This window comes from Saccopteryx leptura, unplaced genomic scaffold (assembly GCF_036850995.1).
Source record: "Saccopteryx leptura isolate mSacLep1 unplaced genomic scaffold, mSacLep1_pri_phased_curated manual_scaffold_80, whole genome shotgun sequence".
In the NCBI taxonomy this organism is placed as follows: domain Eukaryota; kingdom Metazoa; phylum Chordata; class Mammalia; order Chiroptera; family Emballonuridae; genus Saccopteryx; species Saccopteryx leptura.
This window is the reverse complement of record NW_027095762.1, coordinates 39,775-57,698: the sequence shown is the minus strand read 5'-3', so window position 1 is coordinate 57,698 and position 17,924 is coordinate 39,775. Positions and strand designations below refer to the sequence as shown.

Here is a 17,924-nt window from a genome sequence, read left to right as displayed (position 1 = left end):
CAGTTAATCCTCAATCATGAACAAATTATTTAATTTGGGACTCAAGTTTTTTTTTTTTTTTTTCTGCTTTTGTTCTTGGTTTTCCCTTATTTGTTTGTTTTTGTGGCATTTTGACTACTTTTTACATTGCTTTTTAACTCACTAGCATTCCTCCCAACCCAAAGTCTCCATTGTATTTAGTCTTCACTCCACTTAATACAACAGATTTTTACTTATTATTTTTATTTTTTTCTTCTTTAAATATTATTATTTTTTCTCTCTTTTTTCTGTTTCCCTATTATCCCTCTCATTATATCTCTTAGTCGACCATCACTTACAAGCAAATCATTTTATGCTTGTCTAAGATATTCTCCCTTTTTTTTTTGTTTTTTTTTTGTTTTTGTTTTTTTTGCATTTAGTAGGTCCCGACTCCCTTTTTTGCTCCTTGAACTCTTCACCCCAAATCAAGCCCTCTGTTATAGGCAGTTTTTGTTCCATTTAGCATAATATAATTCACAGATCATCACGATATTTCCCTAAAGAGGTGAGAGGAGGGGAGGAGAAGAAAGAAAAAAGGGGGAAATAATAAATTATTACTTTTTTTGTGTGTGGAGTGTTTTCCCTTTTTTTTCTTTCCCTTTTTATTCTTTTTTAATTCTAATTAACACTATCAACGAGATCACCTTCAGATGCCAATAAGAAAAAGGAAATAGAATATTATGGATACAAAAGATAGAGAGGTAACACAAATAAATGTGGAAAAATCTATGGAGAAAAGATTTAACATATTGGAAGCCTTGGAGCCAAATGACAGAGAATTTAAAATAGAAATCTTAAAAATACTCAGAGATATACACGAAAACACAGAAAGGCAATTTAGGGAGATCAGAAAACAAGCAAGACCATCAATGATCACAAAGAATATATTACCAAGGAAATTGGAACTATAAAAACAAATCAAACAGAGATGAAAAACTCAATTCACGAACTGAAAAACGAAATAACAAGCTTAGCTAATAGAACAGCCCAGATACAAGATACGATTAGTGAAATAGAAGACAAGCAACTTAAGGCACAACAGAGAGAAGAAGAAAGAGACTCAAAAATAATAAAGAACGAGAAAGACCTACAGGAATTGTCTGACTCCATCAGAAAGAATAACATAAGAATAATAGGTATATCAGAGGGAGAAGAGAAAGAAAATGGAATGGAGAATATACTCAAACAAATAATAGATGAGAACTTCCCAAGCCTGTGGAAAGAACTAAAGCCTCAAATTCAAGAAGCAAACAGAACACCGAGTTTTCTTAACCCCAACAAACCCACTCCAAGGCACATCAAAATGAAGATGACACAAACCAATGACAAAGAAAAAATTCTCAAGGTAGCCAGGGAAAAGAAGAATACAACATATAAAGGAAGACCTATTAGATTATCATCAGATTTCTCAGCAGAAACTCTACAAGCTAGAAGAGAGTGGACCCCAATATTCAAAGCCCTGAAAGAGAGAAACTTTCAGCCAAGAATACTATACCCATCAAAGCTATCCTTCAAGTACGAAGGAGATATAAAAACATTCACAAATACAGAAAAGATGAGAGAATTTATCATCAGAAAGCCCCCACTCCAGGAAATACTAAAGGGGGTTTTCCAACCAGATTCAAAGAACAAAAGAAAACAAAACCACAAGTAACAGCTCCACCAAGAAAACAATAAAATCAAACTTAAACTGTGACAACGAAAGAAAAAAAAAAAGGAGAGAAAAGATGAAGATTAACAGTAGCAAAGGACGATGAAGCGTAGAAATACTCATAAGAAAGGGTACTACAATGAATATGGTAGATACCCTTTTCATTACTTAATGATAACCACCCTTGAAAAAACCACCACAAAAACACTTGACTTAAAAAAGGTAGCAACAGAAGAAAGAAGTATGGAATACAAACAAACAAAAACAAACAATAGAAAAACAAAAGAGAAGAATCAAACAAGATATAAAACTAACAGAAAGCAATTTATAAAATGGCAATAGGGAACCCACAAGTGTCAATAATTACACTAAATGTAAATGGATTAAATTTACCAATAAAAAGACACAGATTAGCAGAATGGATTAAAAAAGAAAATCCAACTGTATGCTGCCTACAAGAAACTCATCTAAGCATCAAGGATAAAAACAAATTCAAAGTGAAAGGCTGGAAAACAATACTCCAAGCAAACAACACCCCAAAAAAAGCAGGTGTATCAATATTCATATCTGATAATGCTGACTACAAGACAGAAAAAGTACTCAGAGACAAAAATGGTCATTTCATAATGATTAAGGGGACACTGAATCAAGAAGACATAACAATCCTTAATATATATGCACCAAACCAAGGAGCACCAAAATATATAAGACAGCTACTTATTGACCTTAAAACAAAAACTGACAAAAATACAATCATACTTGGAGACCTCAATACACCGCTGACGGCTCTAGATCGGTCATCCAAACAGAGAATCAATAAAGATATAGTGGCCTTAAACGAAATATTGGAACACCTGGATATGATAGACATCTACAGGACACTTCATCCCAAAGTGACAGAGTATACATTTTTCTCTAGTGTACATGGAACATTCTCAAGAATTGACCATATGTTGGGCCACAAAAACAATATCAGCAAATTTAGAAAAATTGAAATTGAACCAAGCCTATTCTCTGATCATAAAGCCTTGAAACTAGAATTCAACTGTAAAAAAGAGGGGGAAAACCCCACAGAATTGTGGAAACTAAACAACATACTTCTAAAAAATGAATGGGTCAAAGAAGAAATAAGCGCAGAGATCAAAAGATATATACAGACAAATGAAAATGAAAATACAACATATCAGAATATCTGGGATGCAGCAAAAGCAGTAATAAGAGGAAAGCTCATATCACTTCAGGCCTATATGAACAAACAAGAGAGAGCCAAAGTAAACCACTTAACTTCACACCTTAAGGAGCTAGAAAAAGAACAAAGACAACCCAAAACCAGCCGAAGAAAGGAGATAATAAAAATCAGAGCAGAAATAAACAAAATAGAGAACAGAAAAACTATAGAAAAAATCAATAAAACAAGGAGCTGGTTCTTTGAAAAGATCAACAAAATCAACAAACCCTTGGCAAGACTCACCAAGGAAAAAAGACACAGGACTCAAATAAATAAAATCCAAAATGAAAGAGGAGAAATCAGCACAGACATCATAGATATACAAAGAATTATTGTAGAATACTATGAAAAACTATATGCCACCAAATAAAACAATCTAGTAGAAATGGATAAATTCTTAGAACAATACAACCTTCCTAAACTGAGTCATGAAGAAGCGGAAAGCCTAAACAGACCAGTCAGCAGGGAGGAAATAGAAAAAACTATTAAAAACCTCCCCAAAAATAAAAGTCCAGGCCCAGACGGTTATACTAGTGAATTCTATCAAACATTCAAAGAAGACTTGGTTCCTATTCTACTCAAAGTCATCCAAAAAATTGAAGAAGAAGCAATACTTCCAAACACATTTTATGAGGCCAACATAACCCTCATACTCAAACCAGGCAAGGATGGCACAAAGAAAGAAAACTACAGACCAATATCTCTAATGAATACAGATGCTAAAATACTAAACAAAATACTGGCAAATCGAATACAACAACATATTAAAAAAATAATACATCATGATCAAGTGGGATTCATCCCAGAATCTCAAGGATGGTTCAACATACGTAAAACGGTTAACGTAATACACCATATCAACAAAACAAAGAACAAAAACCACATGATCTTATCAATAGACGCAGAAAAGGCTTTCGATAAAATACAACTCAATTTTATGTTTAAGACTCTCAAGAAAATGGGTATAGAAGGAAAATATCTCAACATGATAAAGGCCATATATGATAAACCATCAGCCAACATCATAGTAAATGGCGTAAAACTGAGGACTTTCCACCTTAAATCAGGAACACGACGGGGTTGTCCACTCTCTCCACTCTTATTTAACGTGGTGCTAGAAGTTCTGGCCAGAGCAATCAGACAAGACAAAGAAATAAAAGGCATCCATATTGGAAAAGAAGAAGTAAAGGTATCACTTTTTGCTGATGATATGATCCTATACATCGAAAACCCAAAGGACTCCACAAAAAGTTTACTAGAAACAATAAACCAATACAGTAAGGTCACAGGATACAAAATTAACATACAAAAGTCCATAGCCTTTCTATATGCCAACAATGAAATATTAGAAAACAAACTCAAAAAAATAATCCCCTTCACGATTGCAACAAAAAAAATAAAATACCTAAGAATAAACATAACAAAGAATGTAAAGGACCTATATAACGAAAACTACAAGGCATTGCTAAGAGAAATAGAAAAAGACACAATGAGATGGAAAAATATTCCTTGTTCTTGGATAGGAAAAATAAATATAATTAAAATGGCCATATTACTCAAAGTAATATATAAATTTAATGCAATACCCATCAAAATTCCTATGACATTTTTTAAAGAAATGGAACAAAAAATCATCAGATTTATATGGAACTATAAAAAACCCCGAAAAGCCAAAGCAATCCTAAGGAAAAAGAATGAAGCTGGGGGCATTACAATACCTGACTTTAAACTATATTATAGGGCCACAATAATCAAAACTGTATGGTATTGGCAGAAAAATAGACACTCAGACCAATGGAACAGAATAGAAAGTCCAGAAATAAAACCACATATATATGGTCAAATAATCTTTGATAAAGGGGCCAACAACACAAAATGGAGAAAAGAAAGCCTCTTCAACAAATGGTGTTGGGAAAACTGGAAAGCCACATGCAAAAGAATGAAACTCAACTACAGCCTGTCCCCGTGTACTAAAATTAATTCAAAATGGATCAAAGACCTAAATATAAGATCTGAAACAATAAAGTACATAGAAGAAGACATAGGCAATAAACTCATGGACCTTGGTTTTAAAGAACATTTTATGAACTTGACCCCAATGGCAAGAGAAGTGAAGGCAAAGATAAATGAATGGGACTACATCAGAATAAAAAGTTTTTGCTCAGCAAGAGAAACTGATATCAAAATAAACAGACAGCCAACTAAATGGGAACTGATATTTTCAAACAACAGCTCAGATAAGGGCCTAATATCCAAAATTTACAAAGAGCTCATAAAACTCAACAACAAACAGAGAAACAATCCAATAAAAAAATGGGAAGAGGACATGAACAGACACTTCTCCCAGGAAGAAATACAAATGGCCAACAGATATATGAAAAGATGTTCAGCTTAATTAGTTATTAGAGAAATGCAAATCAAAACTACAATGAGCTACCACCTCACCCCTGTTAGATTAGCTATTATCAACAAGACGGGTAATAGCAAATGTTGGAGAGGCTGTGGAGAAAAAGGAACCCTCATACACTGTTGGTGGGAATGTAAAGTAGTACAACCATTATAGAGGAAAGTATGGTGGTTCCTCAAAAAACTGCAAATAGAACTACCTTATGAACTAGCAATCCCTCTACTGGGTATATACCCCAAAACCTCAGAATCATTGATATGTAAAGACACATGTAGCCCCATGTTCATTGCAGCTCTGTTCACAGTGGCCAAGACATGGAAACAACCAAAAAACCCTTCAATAGAAGACTGGATAAAGAAGATGTGGCACATATACACTATGGAATACTACTCAGCCATAAGAAATGATGACATCAGATCATTTACAGCAAAATGGTGGGATCTTAATAACATTATACGGAGTGAAATAAGTAAATCAGAAAAAAACAAGAACTACATGATTCCATACATTGGTGGAACATAAAAATGAGACTAAGAGACATGGACAAGAGAGTGGTGGTTACCAGGGGTGGGTGGAGGGAGGACGCAGGAGGGAGGGAGGGAGAGAGTTATGGGGAGGGGGAGGGGCATGGAGAAAACTAGACAGAGGGTGACGGAGGAAAATCTGACTTTGGGTGAGGGGTATGCAACATAATTTAATGACAAGATAACCTAGACATGTTTTCTTTGAATATATGTACCCTGAATTATTAATGTCATCCCATCAACATTAATAAATATATATATATATAAAGAAAGATAGGCTACTGGCCGTTTCCAGGGTCCCAGAGACTGAGTCAATACTCCTTTAGCTATCCCTTCCTTCTCTTCTACATAGAGAGTGAAAGGCTTCTCTATGTTGGGGAGTGCCAAGGCTGGGGCTGACAACAGTGCCCTCTTGATTTGGTCAAAGGCCTTTTGCTGTTCATCTCCCCAGGTATACTCAGTTCCATCCTTTAACAAGGGGTACAGAGGGGCGGCTAGTGCGGCAAAGCTGGGTATCCATAGTCTGCAAAAACCTGCTGTGCCCAAGAACTCCCTGAGGCCCTTCCGATTTTTCGGAGGCGGGATTTGAGTAACAGTCTTTTTCCTGGCCTCAGTTAGCCATCTCTTACCATCTCAGAGAGAGTAGCCCTGGAAGGTGACTTCGGATTGACAGATCTGGGCCTTTTTGGTGGATGCCCGGTATCCCAGTTTGGCCAGTTCGACAAGCAGTTTCTCAGTTCCCTGTTCGCACTGCTCTATGGTGGCAGCTGCAAGTAACAGATCATCAACATACTGCAACAGAATTACCTCAGTGGTGGAGGCTCGGTAGGCACTCAAGTCCTGGTGCAGTGCTTCGTCAAAGATGGTGGGAGAGATCTTGAAGCCCTGGTGTAGCCACGTCCAGGTGAGCTGTCCACTGAGTCCGTTCTCAGGGTCAGTCCATTCAAAAGCAAACAGAGGTTGACTGTCCTCATGCAGGTGCAAGCAGAAGAAGGCATCTTTCAGGTCCAGTACTGTATACCACTTCCTGTCAGGACTGAGGGTACTGAGGAGGTTGTAAGTGTTCGGGACCGTTGGATGTATGTCCATTACCCGACTGTTAACCTCTCTCAAATCCTGAACTGGTCTATAGTCCCCTGTCCCTGGTTTCTTTACTGGTAGCAGGGGGGTGTTCCATTCTGATTGACAAGGCCTCAGGATCCCTTGTCCTAGCAGCCTCTGCATGTGAGGTCTAATGCCTTCCTGGGCCTCTTTACTCATGTAGTATTGTTTGACCCTTATGGGGGTGGTGGAGGGTTTTAAGTATACTACCACCTGAGGCCTTTGTACTGCCAATCCTGGCCCTGCCGTTTCTGCCCAGGCCTCTGGGAAGCTCTGAAGCCACTTGTCTTCTGTTGAATGGGGTCCGGGGGCAGGGGTCTCATATAGTTTATACTCATCTTCAGCAGACAAGGTCAGCATGGTCACAACAGGCTGACTGACAAGAGGGTTACTGAATCTTACTTCTGGTCCCTGAGGTTTGAAATCAATACTCACCCCCAACTTGGTAAGCAAATCCCTCCCCAGCAGCAGGGCAGGGCATTCTGGTATGACCAGAAAGGAGTGCTGTACTTTTCCCCTCCCCAGGTCCATTGTCCTTTTAGTGCCAGCCATGGTCATGCCAGCCATGACCTAGGCTGGCATCCATTTGCCCCCTGAACCAGGGATTTTTTGTTTGAGAAGGGACCCAGCGGACTCTGCAGGGTGGAGTAAACCACTCCAGTATCTACCTCAAAGTCGATTGGTGTCCCCTCTACATTGAATGTTACCCTGAGTTTGGGGAGGGGGTCCGAACCCTGATGCCCCTAATCTGCTAGGGCAAGGATTTCCTCAGACTTCTTTTTCTTCTTCTTAGGGCAATCCCTGATCCAGTGTCCTTCTTCTTTACAGTAGGCACACTGGTTAGGTCCTAATTTTGGTTTTTGGTTTGGGCCCGAGGTACTATGCTTTCCTCTTCTATCTTGTTTCCCTACTACAGTAGCCAAAATCTTTGTTAACTCTTTATTTCTCCATGTATCTCGCTTATTTTCCTGCTCCTCACGTTCTTTTTCTAATCTTTGCTCCTTTTCCTCTGCTGTCTCTCTTTTATAGTATACCTTATCAGCTTCCTTGACTAAATCTCTCAGAGCCATGTCCTGTAACCAATCCATCCTCTGGAGTTTCCTCCAAATATCAGTAGCTGACTGTCCTATAAAAGCCATAGCCAGTGCCCCTCTCTGTTCTTCAGACTCAGGGTCGAAAGGGGTGTACCTCCTATAGGCTTCTATTAGTCTCTCTAGGAATCTGGATGGGGATTGCTCTGGCCCTTGAATTACTTCTCTTACCTTAGCCAAATTAGTGGGGCGTCTCGCCGCCGCTCGGAGACCCATCATCAGAGTCTGGCGATAGAGTAAGAGTCGCTGCCTACCTTTAGGCATATTAGGGTCCCAGTTAGGCCGCCTCAAGGGAAAAGCCTCATCTATGAGGTTGGGAAGTTGAGTAGGACAACCATGAGGTCCAGGAACCAATTTCCTGGCTTCAAGAAGAATCCAGTCTCTTTCTTCTGAGGTGAAGAGGATACCTAAAAGTTGCTCGCAGTCATCCCAAGTGGGCTTATGGGAAAACATAAGAGACTCGAGAAGGTCAGTAAGTTTTACAGGGTCCTCTGAAAGGCGGATTATTGTTTTTCCAATTGTATAGATTTGAGGAGGAGAAGGGCCAATACTGAAGCGCCGGCATGTTCCCCCCTTGGCCTTCAGAGACAGGGGGTCCGAAAGGTCGAAGGGGCAGGGTGACGGCCACGTCATTTGGGGTTTGTGCTCTCCGGCTCCGGGTACCTTGGGCTGGACGCTCCACTGATGGTGCCCGTTCGTCCTGATGTGGGGCCCCAAGCTGGGGACCAGCAGCGCTGGCAGGGACATCCCTGGGATAGGGAGGCGGGAGTCCCGAATCAAAAAGAATAAGGTCAGTTTGAGATTCAGGGAGAACAGAGGAGGGAAGGGGGGGATACAGGGATGAAGCAGGCGCCATTGGCTCCGAAGGTTTGAGTGGAAGCATAGAGCAGATGTCTGGATGAGTTAGAGCAGGTCTGGGAGGGCCCGGAGTGGTGGAGAGGGTTATTGGAAGGGAGGGTGTAGGGGGAGGAAGAAAAGGTCAGAACCAAGGAGGAGGGTTGTCGGCCAGGTCTTCCCAAACCCAAATATAAGGCTGTTGATCCGGATGGCCATGAGGTCCTGGATTGAAGACAACTGCTTTAACCGCCTTTATGGTGTCTTTATGGAAGGTTCCAGTGGTCGGCCAACCTACTCCGAAGGTGGGCCACTCGGAGGCACAGAAAGTCTGCCACTTGTGCTTTTTAACAAGAAGAGACAAATTATGGGCTCGGGCATCCACCTCAGACCAATGAGACAATGTCAGGGACAATGGGGTAGAAGGACCTTGTCCCATTTTAATTTCAAAGAGAAAGAAAGACAGAAAAAAAGTCACAAAGAAAACACTGACAAAAACAGACAGACAAAGCCAGCTACGCCGTGATCGACAAAATGAAACTAAAAATAAATCTAGCGGTCCGGACCAACGAGCTCGGTTGGAAACTGGCAACAAATCTACAGATTCTGTCTGAGAAAGCAGATGGACTTCCAAGTGTCCTTGGTCGTCCTCACACTCCAGGGCGTCCCCCAGATTCGTGGCCTGCGACCCCCTGACACGTCTGTCGGTCGCAGCCAGGAGGGACTCACGTCCCTGCCTGACAGCCACCGCCAGTTTCACTCACCAAGCATCAGGCGTTCGTCTCATGGTCTGCGAGGAAGCGGAATCTCGGTGGAACCTCCAAATGTTGACCGAGGGCGCACCACGAAGACTATAGACCCAAGTGTGTGGGTAAAGCAGAAGAAAAAGTTTATTACACTCGCGAGCGGGCTCAAGGCAAGGAGGTAGCCAAGAGCACTCTCAGTCTTTTTGCAAGGGCTTTTATACTTTGGTAGGCAAGCAAGCAACCGTTTACAGAAGCTGAGTTGGCAGTTAGTCATTAACCCTTATCCTATCTTTATCAGGAACACATACCTATTTGGTAAGCAGTTTCGGTTGTGGTCGAGCTGCCTCTGGTGAACTAGATCTAAGCAAATTTCTCAGTGGTTTATGGTAGGGAGCAGTCAATTCCTGCTTTCTTTAATTTTAGTCAAAAGGTCAAGCAGAATTTTTCCACTCACGGTTACAGTGGAGTCGGAGGATGGTGGGCCATCCTATTTATTGGTGTCTCACCAAGACAGGAAATCCACAAAAGAAGACAAGGGAAAAGCAGTAAACCAGCTTTTCCCATGAAGGGCAAGGGATCAGGGAAGCCCCTGCAATTGTGATAGCAGGAACTGTGTGAGCCAGCTCCTGGTCTCTCCCACTTTATAGTATACAAAACCAAAACCCCTTAATCCAATATACAAACAAAGAAGTCTCTGATACAAAGCCACTTACCCGAGGCATAATTGGATCCCCCATGAGAGTGCACCACCCAGATTATACAATCAGTCAAGGGTATGGGGAAAAGCCTGGTCTTAAAACTAAACCCTAGGCTACAATGACCCTGCCTGCCCACAGTCCGTCCCCCACACCCAACACAAATCACAAGCGAGAAAACACATATATCCTATTTACAAACTCATTTGACCAACACCTGCACACATGAGCAATACAAATATTGATCGACTTATGACCTATGTAACTTACGAACATTCAACTTTACGATCACAATCACTAGCCACAACTGATCCACATCTGGCAGCACAAGTGTTCCCCAGCTGAACATACGACAGTGCGGACCAGCTTCCAGCAGCACTACCATCTCTGTATGCACCATTTCAACTGTTATCCCAGACTTGGTACAGCAATTTGTGTTTTGTGTCCTGGATATGTTTCATCAAACCCCTCCCAAGATGTCTACCAAGAGGAAATTGTCTTTGCAAATATTAAAACAGTTGTACTGGTAATGCAGTATTTTACTTAAACCTGATGAATGTAAAAATAAGAAACAAAATGGTGTAGAGATGATACAAATGGCATAAAATGAACAAAGAAATTATGATATATAACAATAATGAAAGAAAATTAGGGTAAAATATGACTTAAATATTTCTATAACATCATATTACAGTACTGTACATATAGCCTACTCAACTTACAACCAAATCATGTTACAACCGGTCTGTCAGAAGCAATCATGGTCATAAGTCGAGCACTAGCTGTAAAAAAAACCTGACAGTCCCCCACTTTCTCACTTTCCTTCAGAACCCACGTTAGTACATCGAATGCATCTCACCTTCACGCCACCTGGGCGACCACCTCCCTTGGAGTCTGGATGGGGGTCCCCACATCTTCACACCGTGGGGCCAGACTGCACGGTACCTGAGACTATGGCACCTCTCTTCTCCCCACCGCCGGCCTCCCACCTCCTTCCCGCGCCACGGGCCTCAGGGGGGGCCACCATGCCCCTTACCATTCTTCTATGTTTCAGGGACCCATTGAAATAGAAAAAACCAAGGATTTTATAAAATTAAAAATCAACTATTTAAAAAAAAAACTATTCATATGATACAAACACAAGCCAGAAATTGAGAGAACACCTTTATTCACTATGTACTTGATGAAACATTTCTCTTCCACAAACTGACAAAACTACAATGCATTTCTGATCAATATTCACATAGTACTCTAAAACAAATAGCCCCACTGCAAATGAATTAGTATCTAAACAGACTCCAGGTGGAAGAACACAGTGTGGACAAAAAAGGGTTCAGTGGAATGGGACCTCCTCCTGATTTGATAGAAATTCACAAATTGAACAGGTTGAGGTGGGAACTCACACCCTTGGGAGATCACTTCTTTACAAAAAGGCTTCTCTTTGCCATGACTGAGCTGTGTCTGGCCACTCTGTGCATCAATAGGATCATACCTTTGACCTGGCCCCTGACAGTCCCCTCCTGCAAAACTGTGAGAGCACAGACTCTTCCCTACTTGCTCATCTCATCCGGCTCTGACTCTCAGGCCCTCGTGAAATCTTCCCTCCTTTCTTTTATTTCACATGCATTAAATAAATTACCTCTCTCGCTCTCTCACACACACTCTCTCTCCACCCTCTAAAATAAATAAAACAAATGAACAAACAAACAAGTAATTTTTAAAAAAAGACTGTATTTGCCTGGTAAAAGCACATATGGGAGTTGATGCTTTCTGCTCCTCCTCCTTCTCTCTCTGTCTCTGTCTCTCTCCACTCTCTAAAATGATTTTTTAAAATAAAATAAATAAATAAAAAAGAAATTGCTATGCTGAGCGTCTCTGCAGGGTTGAAGGTCTTCATCGCAAACGTTAAGTCACTTAAGTTCAAATAAACTCCTAAAAAATCCCGTTTTCATGTTTCTTATGTTGAGAAGAGCAACTACCTAACCTTGCAAAAAGAAGCTCTGACTGATATATAACATCAGGAAATGACAACTTCAGACTACAATAATATGGCACCCACACCTATTAGAATGGCTAAACTCCAAATATGAACAGTCCTTATGTTCTCATGAATTCACTTTTTAATTCCTGGACGTCCCCTGAAGATTGAGCCTACATGCTTGGCATATCAGAATGACACTCTACCTAACTGAGCTACTCAGTCAGGACATAACCATGGCTTTCAACCAACTCTCTCATTTAGGGTTAGAAAATACTGTAAGGTCTTTTTCCCCGCCGAGAAAGAAGGAAGGGGCTGGAGCCACAAAGTGCGGAATAATAAAAGGCTTTATTGAGTACAGAGCGCTACCTGCCTGACGAGGTTCTCTGGTCCCAGGGGACAGAGACCCGAGGAGTCACAAGGTGTGACCTGCGTGAGAGATATTTAAAGGGCCCCTAGGGTGGTCGAGCTAATATGACATGGTGAAATCTCACTGGCTGACAGAGGTGTCACTCTGTTCCAAAAGGCTCCTGGGAAGTTTCTTTTGGCACACTTGGTTGTGGGCAGTCCTAGCCAAAATTCCCAGGAGGGCCTGAGTTCCCCACAGGACCATCCCTCATTATTCACCGACCTTACATACTGACCTTTTGTGTTAAATAGAATACGGGTGCCATTTATTCATCTGGCTACTTCCTGCTGATTAGGGGCATCATGGGGAGGGGGAGATCAGAAGGTGGTGGCTTTGAGGGGTGTCAAGAGGAACATCTGTTTGGCCTTGACTGGAGAAACTTTGCGAATGCAGTCCTGTAAGAATTTAAAAAGAAGAGGAGTAATAGGAAGATTTGCATGGTCCAGCCCTTTGGTGAGCTGGAAATGGATGGAGCCCAGTGGTTCCAACTGCCAGTGGTCCTGTATGGAGGCAAGCTTGAGGCAAAACTGCATGTCAGGAGTGGCATAAAAAGGGGAAAGGAAAGGGTACCATCCATTCCCATAACCAAGACCCATGAGGGAACTAGAGGTCCAGAGTGTGACGGCAAAACAGAGAAGGTAGCCCCCGTGTCCACAAGAAATGAGATGGACTTATCCACTAGTTGCAGCATACCCTGGGTTTTCTGAGTCCAGGTCGTGTCCTAAGAGTTTGAGCGATGCACCCACCTGGCTGGATTGGCCTCCCCATTCGAGTGGCTTGTCCTCCACATAGAGGCGCTGAGGAAAAGCCTGTTGCCCAAAGGGGCAATCACTCCACCAGTGACCAGACTGCTTGCAGTCAGGGTAAGGCTCAGTGGGCAGCCACGGGCAGGGGCTCTTCTAGGACCAGTGACCCTGCTTGCCAGACTTAAAGCAAGCTGCTGGTGGGATTTCTATTTGTGTCTTGAATTTGGGTCAGGTTCTTCCTGTGCCTTGCTGCTGTTGCTTTGCCAGCCTCAGGGCTGCCACAAGAGTCTGAGTTTGGAGTGTTACCTTCTGCTGCATGTGGGCCTGGTGAATAGCCTTGGCCTGTTTCTACTAGTTGGGACCATTAAAAACTTTAAATGCGGCCCTGGCCGGTTGGCTCAGTGGTAGAGGGTCAGCCTGGTGTGTGGAAGTCCCGGGTTTGTTTCCCAGCCAGGGCACAAAGGAGAGGCACCCATCTGCTTCTCCACCCCTCCCCTCTCCTTCCTCTCTGTCTCTCTCTTCCCCTCCCACAGCCAGGGCTCCATTGGAGCAAAGATGGCCCGGGCACTGGGGATGGCTTCATAGCCTCTGCCTCAGGCACTAGAATGACCCTGGTTGCAACAGAGCAACACCCCAGATGGGCAGAGCATCACCCCCTGGTGGGCATGCTGAGTGGATCCCGGTTGGGCGCATGCGGGAGTCTGTCTGACTGCCTCCCCATTTCCAGCTTCAGAAAAATACCCCCCCCAAAAAAACAAAAAAAAAAACTTTAAATGCCATGTTCACAGTCTCGGATAGGGGTTTGGGGGTTAGGATAAAAGGAGGGGGGCTCCTAGGGAGCCGGGCACCCAGATCTTGCCAGGAAATGCTGGAGCCAAAGGCAAGACAGAGCCAGAACTTCCTGCAAGTTGATTGGGGTTGGGCCTTGGGGTCCTGCAAACCAGTGTAAGAGCCAATGGTAGGTGGAGAATGGCCTGATGGAGGAGGGGTTTAAGAACACAGTGAAAAAGGGAAGGGCCCCTGGCCAGCAGGGGAGGAGAAAGAGAGACTAGTAGTGGTGAATAAGAAACAGGATTTTGCAAAGGGAGGGGAGGGAGCTCTCCGAGGGAAGAGAACAGAGCAAAAGAGGTCTACAGAGGGACCAGAGAAAAGTCCCGAGAGAGCGGCGCCCCCGGGGGTCAGGCAGGAGGAGAAGAGAGTTGGGATTCCATGAAGAAGGAAAGATCAGGAGTAGAGATTTTAGGTGAGATTTCTCTGGCCAGAAAAAGGCCTGCATGTAGAACAAGTGGCACAGAGATTAAGGACGGGTTCACGAATAATTAGAAGTCCTGAATGTAAGAGATCTCCAACCAGCTCCCAGCTTTTTTTGGCGATAGTTAAATTGGTGAGGTTGTTAAAACTGGAAGTCCCTTCAGGAGGCTAATTCAGTGGTTTTGTGACCTGGCCACAGCAGAGAAGAACAGTTTTTTCTTCTTTAGGGAGGGAGATTCCTGTGCCCCTGCGGCCACCCTCAGTCCTCGGAGTGGTCAGATTTGAGTATCAGCATCCCAAAACTCAACTTCTGGCTACAAACAGATGAGGTAAAGTGGATGTGCTTGGGACTTCTCCACAGGCACATGCACTCGAAGCAGAAAGAGGTTCCTGACGAAGCTACAGTTTCCAGACAGGGAGTCTCAGCAGAAAGAACTCCAGGGTGGCTGGAGGCAGGGGACTTACTGCACCTTGTGCCGAAGTGGGTGGAAGGTCAGAGATCCTGGTTATTTCTCAAAGGGCAAGGGAAGAGGAGCGGTCTTTGCAGACTTCAAACTCCTCCCAGTTTTTCAGAACCAAAATATAAGGTATTTTTCCCTGCCAAAGGAAGGAGCTGGAGCCATGAAGTGTGGAATTATAAAAGGCTTTATTGAGTACAGAGCACTTCCCATCCGACGAGGTCTTCTGGTCCCAAGGGACAGACACCAGAGGAGTCACAAGGTGTGACCCGCGTGAGAAATATTTAAAGGGTCCCTATGGTGGTTGAGCTAATATGACGTGGTAAAATCTCACTGGCCCTTTTCCAAAGGGCTCCTGGGAAGTTTCTTTTGGCGCACTTGGTTGTGGGTGGTCCTAGCCAAAATTCCCGGGAGGGCCTGAGTTCCCCACAGGACCATCCCCCATTATCCACCGACCTTACAAATACCTCTTTCAGAAACAATAGATTCCCGCACATAAAAAGAAACTTAGTACAGAGATAAAAATCATACTTAAGCAGGTAAGTGGGTCGACCACTGACAGATAATATCCACCCGTGTTCCTACTGACCTCCATCAAGGTATTCCCAAGATACACACGACCTAACAGCAAAGATGCACACTGAGAGGATCTTGAAGTTTCCAAATTGCACTATAGAGCAAATGACAACAAACTTCAAAGATTTGAAATTACATAACTCATGTTTCCTACTCTCATAACAGTTCACCTTGAAATCATTATTAACAGATAAACCAGGAAGTACTTATACTTACAGTTATTAAATACCATTTTAAATAACCTGCAACATACATTATAATTGGAATTCTAAAATTATTTCAACTGAAAGATAATTATAAAAAAATAAAAATAAATAAACCCATGGGGCCCTGACCAATGTCTCAGTGCATGGAGTGTCCTCCCTGTGTGCCAAGGTTGCGGGTTCCAGATTGGTCTCAGAACCAATAATTAGAATCCTCATAGCCCCCTCAAGAGAATCCCCAAAGTGGCTGCCTGCCCTGCTGTTAAGCAGGAGTGTCCCCCTGCATGAGGAAGTTGAATCTGGGACGCCTGATCAACATAAAGCTTGGGCTCTACTGAGACAGGGGAGCATTAGGAAGCCTCATCTCTCTGAGGAGGGTGTGGATAAAAAAGGGGCCACATGCTGAACCTGAAAAGCTCAGGGGAGGCTTGCATGGTGGCCTTAATAACTCAGAGACCTAAAATAACCACACAGGATGGTCTGAAATTACAACTTTTTCTTTTTTTTGCAACAGAGACAGAGAGAGTCAGACAGACAGGAAAGGAGAGAGATGAGAATTATCAATTTTTCGTGGCGGCTCCTTAGTCATTCATTGATTGCTTCCTCATAGGTGCCTTGATGGGGTGGGAAGGGGGCTACTGCAGACTGAGTGACCCCTTGCTCAAGCCAGCGACCTTGGGCTCAAGTTGGTGAGCCTTGCTCAAACCAGATGAGCTCACACTCAAGCAGGAGACCTTGGGGTCCTGAACCTGGGTCCTCTGAGTCCAAGTCCGAAGCTCTATCCACTGTGCCACCGCCTGCTCAGGCTAAAACTTTCTAACTAAAACAGTCCATGGTGAGTAGTCATGTCCTAGGGAGGTATTTTTCTCTAACAAATGTCAAAGGCTTACTTAAATTGAGCCTATCTGTTGTCTTTTGCATCTATAATAAGGTACCTGATAATGGCACCAAAGAAAACTCAGGTCCAAGGTAGCTTCTCAGTTGAGAAAGAATTCAAGCAAGAGACAGGGTGCAGTGTTCAAGCAAAGCAAGCAGTTTATTAAGCAAAGCTGTGTACTTCGTGTAAGGTATTTTTCCCCACCGAGAAGGAAGGAAGGGGCCAGAGCCAACAAGTGTGGAATAACAAAAGGCTTTATTGAGTACAGCACATCCCGCCCGGCGAGATTCCCTGGCCTCGAAGAAAGAAAGATGGAGGAGATGGAGGCCAGGGAAGTCGCAAGGATTAAGCTGCGTGGGAGATATTTAAAGGGTCCCTCTAGGGAAGTCAAGCTAATATGACGTGGCGAAATCTCACTGGCTGGCAGACAGTCGTTTTTTTTTCCAAAGGGTTCCTGCGAAGCTTCTTTTGGTGTGCTTGGTTGTGGGCGGTCCTAGCCAAAGTTCGCAGGTCTGGGTTCCCCATGTGACCATCCCCCATTATCCACCAACCTTACACTAGGCACAAGGCACAAGTGGGCAATCAGCTAATCTGAGCACCACTACCTGTTGGGGTCCTGGAAGTCATATACTTTTTAACTAACTTCCAAAGCTCCCTTTTGCTGATACTCTGACCAACGTAGTGTTTCAAAGCCATTTGGACATCTGGTGATTTTGTCCTGGCAGACTGTATGACTGCTGACTCCTTCCTTCAGTGGGTGAGATAAAACCCCTTTGTTCCCCCTCCCCTTTTCCTGCCCTGGTGCCTGTTATCCTACCTAACAATAGCATGCCTTTGAAATGTAAGGGTAACTTTTTCCTGCAGTCCTCAGAGCAAGCATATCACCAGAGCAGAAGCCATCCACCCCCGTTGTTGTTATCATGGTCATTGTTAGCACCCTTATTACTGCCCACGTAAAAGAAATTTAATTATATACATTTTTACTTTTAACCACTCCCACTGCTTTGCGTTCTCATTCTTGGTCTCCCTAATCTGTCACTAATCAATTTCATGTAACCCCCTTGTCTTCTGCTTTGATTCTGATGTACAAAATACAGGGCAAAATGCCATTTTCCAGATCATTTTATCAAT

The 17,924-nt window shown here is 43.0% G+C and overlaps 1 protein-coding gene across 1 annotated transcript in view; it reads right to left on the bottom strand.

Annotated features, from left to right (window-relative positions):
* The window catches only part of LOC136387107 (uncharacterized), a gene marked incomplete at both ends in the record, with an annotated part of 33,262 nt that overhangs the window by 2,915 nt on the left and 12,423 nt on the right, over positions 1 to 17,924 (bottom strand). Inside the window, 2 exon segments of the mRNA XM_066358176.1 lie at positions 6,109 to 7,487; positions 7,490 to 8,769. Coding sequence (XP_066214273.1) covers positions 6,109 to 7,487; positions 7,490 to 8,769 — 2,659 coding nt within the window.